At 33.9% G+C, this 4,214-nt stretch overlaps 1 protein-coding gene across 1 annotated transcript in view; it reads left to right on the top strand.

Moving 5' to 3' along the window:
* Positions 1 to 4,214, top strand: part of LOC115297553 (cytochrome P450 3A12-like) — a 33,414-nt gene that overhangs the window by 14,341 nt on the left and 14,859 nt on the right. Inside the window, 1 exon segment of the mRNA XM_029945742.1 lies at positions 1,667 to 1,744. Coding sequence (XP_029801602.1) covers positions 1,667 to 1,744 — 78 coding nt within the window.

The following is a 4,214-nucleotide window of genomic DNA, read 5'->3' as shown; positions in this document are numbered from 1 at the left end:
GCACCATCTTCAATGACATCCTGGGGTACCCACACCTGTCCTGCAAACATTCTTTTCTGGCCACCAGAGAAGACATGAAGGCAAAACTGGCTTAGCCAGCCCGCAGCCAGAGTGTCCAGAAAAGACTCCTCCCCCATCTAGACAATGGCAGGCTCAAGCTGAACACAGACTATACTCTACCCTGTACCTGACAGGATGTTCCATTGGAGAAGGTGTAAAATAAGAGGCTTGGAATTTAAAAGATTATTTGTCCATATAAGATCTTAGAAATTATACTACCAGGAAAATGATTTTACATAATAATTTTTACCTTTTCACAATTTATTGAAGTTGTAGTTTTTCTCTCACCAAATTTTATGCAGTTATGGACTAGGTGTCATACTTAATATTACATTTTAAACATTCCCTGACTCATTTTCTTATCTCCTTCCCTATCCCCCACCTTCTTCATTCTCTCTCCCTGAAATATTAGAATTCTCCTGCTCTAAACTCTACAGTTCTCTAACTACCACTAGAGATTAATCACTGGGTTCTATTCTTGAAGCAAAGACTACATTGTATGTTAATTAACTTGAATTTAAGTTAAAAAAAAAAGTGCACACATGAGATGTACACAACTCAATAAAAGATCAAAAACGAACACCCACGTGTAACCACCACTGGATTTACCTTTTGTTTATCTTTGAGGCGACTTTCCTTCATACTTTTTACAGATTTTTTGAAAAAATTAATAACACTTTTTGGAAACAACCATATATTGAACAGTTCGAAAACTGAGGTGAGGAATGGGAAGAGCACTGTAAGGGAAAAGAACAATGGAAAAACACAGTGAAAATGCAAAAATTTACCTGGAACAATTATAATTTGCCCTTCCATTCAGAGGAAAAAAAGACACCAGGAGTCACTGAAACCAGGAGTCATTCCCTCTATGACCTTTACTTGAAGTTTCAAGCCAATGGCTGAGCCAGGAAAAGTCACATGTGGACCACCACTATGGCAGTGAGATCAGTGTCTCCTTACACATCCTTGGAGTGACCAAAGCAACAAAATTGTATTCCTGGATATCTTAGCTTTTATATTCGAACTGGAGTCTCTTTGGATAAATCAGACCATAATATGCTACTCTAATTAATCATGCTATTTAAGGGGCACCTGGGTGACTCAGTTGATTAAGAGACCCACTCTCGATTTCTGCTCAGCTCATAATCTCACTGTTTGTAGGATTGAACCCTACATCAGCCTCTGTGCTGATAGCATCGAGTCTGCTTACAATTCTCTCTCTCTCTCTCTCTGCCCCTCCCCATGCTCCCACTCTCCCTCTCTCTCTCAAAATAAATAAATAAACATTTTTAAGGCAAAAAAATCATGCTATTTAAGAAATTGCTGTCAGGATGCAAGTAATATATAGGACACCCTACAAACACAAAGGACTACAGTTAGAAATCAAGAACACAGAGAAGACTGGGAAACTCACAAATATGTAGAAATTCAACATTCTACTCCTTTATTATCAATGATTCAAAAAAGAAATCAAAGGGTAATTAGGAGTTATGTGGAGACTGATACAAATGAACACATGACATACCAAAACATCTTGAGATGTAGCAAAAGCAGTGACAAGAAAGAATTTTATGGCTATAAATGTCTACATTTAAAAGGAACCAAGATCTCAAATCAAGGACCCAACTTTCTTTCAAACACATGCTGAAAGAACAAGAGGAAACTAAACCCAAAGCAAGTAGAAGTAGTAGAGACAAGAGGAAAAACTTATGAACTATAAAATAAAAACAATAGAAAATCAATGAAACAAAGCTGATTCATTCTAAAAAAGCTTGTTCATCCATTTAGCTAGACTGACATAAAGCAAAAAGGAATGAAGATTCAAATTACTATCATTAGAAATGAAAGGAGAGATTACTACCAACATTACAGAAATAAAAAAGACTATAAAGAAATCTCATGAAAAACTATATGCCAATAAATTAGAAAGCTTAGATGAAATGAAAAAAATACTAGAAAAACACAAACTAGAAAGTGACACTAAAAAAATGGCAACCTGAAAGATAAATAAAAAGACTGAGCTAGTAGTGAAGAAAGTACCTACGGAAAGTTCAGCTCCAGATGGTTTCACAGGTGAGTTCTAGCAAATATTTAAGGTGGAATCAACACCAATTTTGCTCAAATTCTTCCAAAAAATAGAAAAGGTAGGAACACTTCCAAACTCATTCTACAAGGCCAATATTACTCTGAAAATAAAACCAGACAAAGATAGCAAAGAACAAGAAAGCTGCAGACCACTGTATCTTATGACATGGATCCACATAGCCTCACCAAAATACTAGCAAACTGAATCCGGCAACATATCAAAAAGAAGGATACATCATAACCAAGAGGAGCTTATCCAGCAATGCAAGTTATATAATATAGCATAACAATTTTTTTTAAAAAGCCACATGGCCATCTCAATATAAGCAGAAAAAATATTTGACAATACTTTTGTTCAATACCTTTTTGCAACAAAACCACTCAACAAACTAGGAAAAGAATACTCCCAATCTGATAAAAAACATCTACAAAAACTCATAGCTAACACTACACTTAATGGAAATAGACTGAACACTTTCCCCTAAGATTAAACAAAACAAGGATGTCCCTATTGCCACTTCTATTCCACATTAAAACAGAAGTTCTAGATAGAAAAGGTAGGCAAAACCAAAAAAAAAGAAACAAATTATTCATTGAGGGAATAAAGAAGTAAAAGCATCTTTATTATCCAATAACATGGCATTGTATACAGAAAATCTGAATGAAAGTATTAAAATCTATTGGAACTAATAAACCATCTTAGCGGGGTTTCAGGATACAAGATGAACGAACAAAATCAATGATATTTCAATACACTGCAATAAAAAATCTAAAACCAAAATTAGGAATATAACTCCACTGAAAACCACAAATATTATTGAAATAAATTAAAGAAGATCTATATAAATAGAAAAACATCCAATGATCATGGATTAGAACTTAATATTCCTCAAATCGATTTATAAATGAATGCATTCCCTATCAGAATCCTAGCTGGCTTCTGTGTAGAAAATGACATACTAAATTTAAAATTTATATGCAATTGTATAGGACCCAGAATAGCCAAAACAATCTCCCTCTCCCCAAACGAATAAAGTTGTAGAATTCAGGCTTCCAGGTTCAAAACTTACCATGAAGCCATAATGATCAAGGTAAAGAGGTATAGGCAAAATGATGGATATAAAATCAATGGAATTGAATTTAGAGTCTAAAATTATACTCATGTGTTTATGGTCAACTGACTTTAACAAATTTTCCAAGACCACTCAATGAAGAAAAAATAGTCTTCTCAAAAAATGGTGCTAGGACAAGAGAGGATGGTCATATGCAAAAAAATAAATAAAATAAAATAAAATAAAATAAAATAAAATAAAATAAAATAAAATAAAATAAAATAAAAATAAAAAATAAGTAGGACTACTGCCTTATATCACATATAAAAAGAAATTCAAAATGATCAAAGACTCAAACCTGAAAGCTAAAACTTTATAACCCTTAGAAGGGATTAATCAAGAGATTAATCTTCATGATCTAAGATTTCCCAGTGAATATCTAAGATACAGCACCAAAAGTACAGAAATAAAAGAAAAAATAAATAAACTGTACATCATCAAAATTAAACATTTTTTGCTACAAAAATATACCTTGAAGAAAATGAAAAGACACCTACAGAATGAGAGGCAAATTTGCAAATCATATACCTGATAAGGGATTTTTATCTAGAAAATACAGAGAATTCTTATGTCTCCATAACAAAAAAGAAAAACAAATGAACTATAAATAGGCAAGAATTTCAATACACATTTATCTAAAGAAGTTATGAAATGGCCAACAGGCAGATGAAAAGTTACTCAACCTCACTAGCCGCTAAAGAAATCCAAAATGAAACCACAATAAAATACCCTTTCACACCCATGGCGATCTTACGTGGCCATCATCAAAAAGATAGACATGCTAAGCGAAATAAGTCAGGTGGAAAAGGACAGATAACATATGTTTGCACCCATAGGTCTAACAGGAGAAACCTAATGGAGGACCGTGGGGAGGGGAAGGGGAAAAGAGAGCTGGGGAGAGAGAGGGACACAGAACCTGAGAGACTATTGAATACTGAAAGTGAATCCAGAGTTGAA

This window comes from Suricata suricatta, chromosome 8 (assembly GCF_006229205.1).
Source record: "Suricata suricatta isolate VVHF042 chromosome 8, meerkat_22Aug2017_6uvM2_HiC, whole genome shotgun sequence".
NCBI classification, from domain to species: domain Eukaryota; kingdom Metazoa; phylum Chordata; class Mammalia; order Carnivora; family Herpestidae; genus Suricata; species Suricata suricatta.
This window is presented reverse-complemented; position numbering and strand designations above follow the sequence as displayed.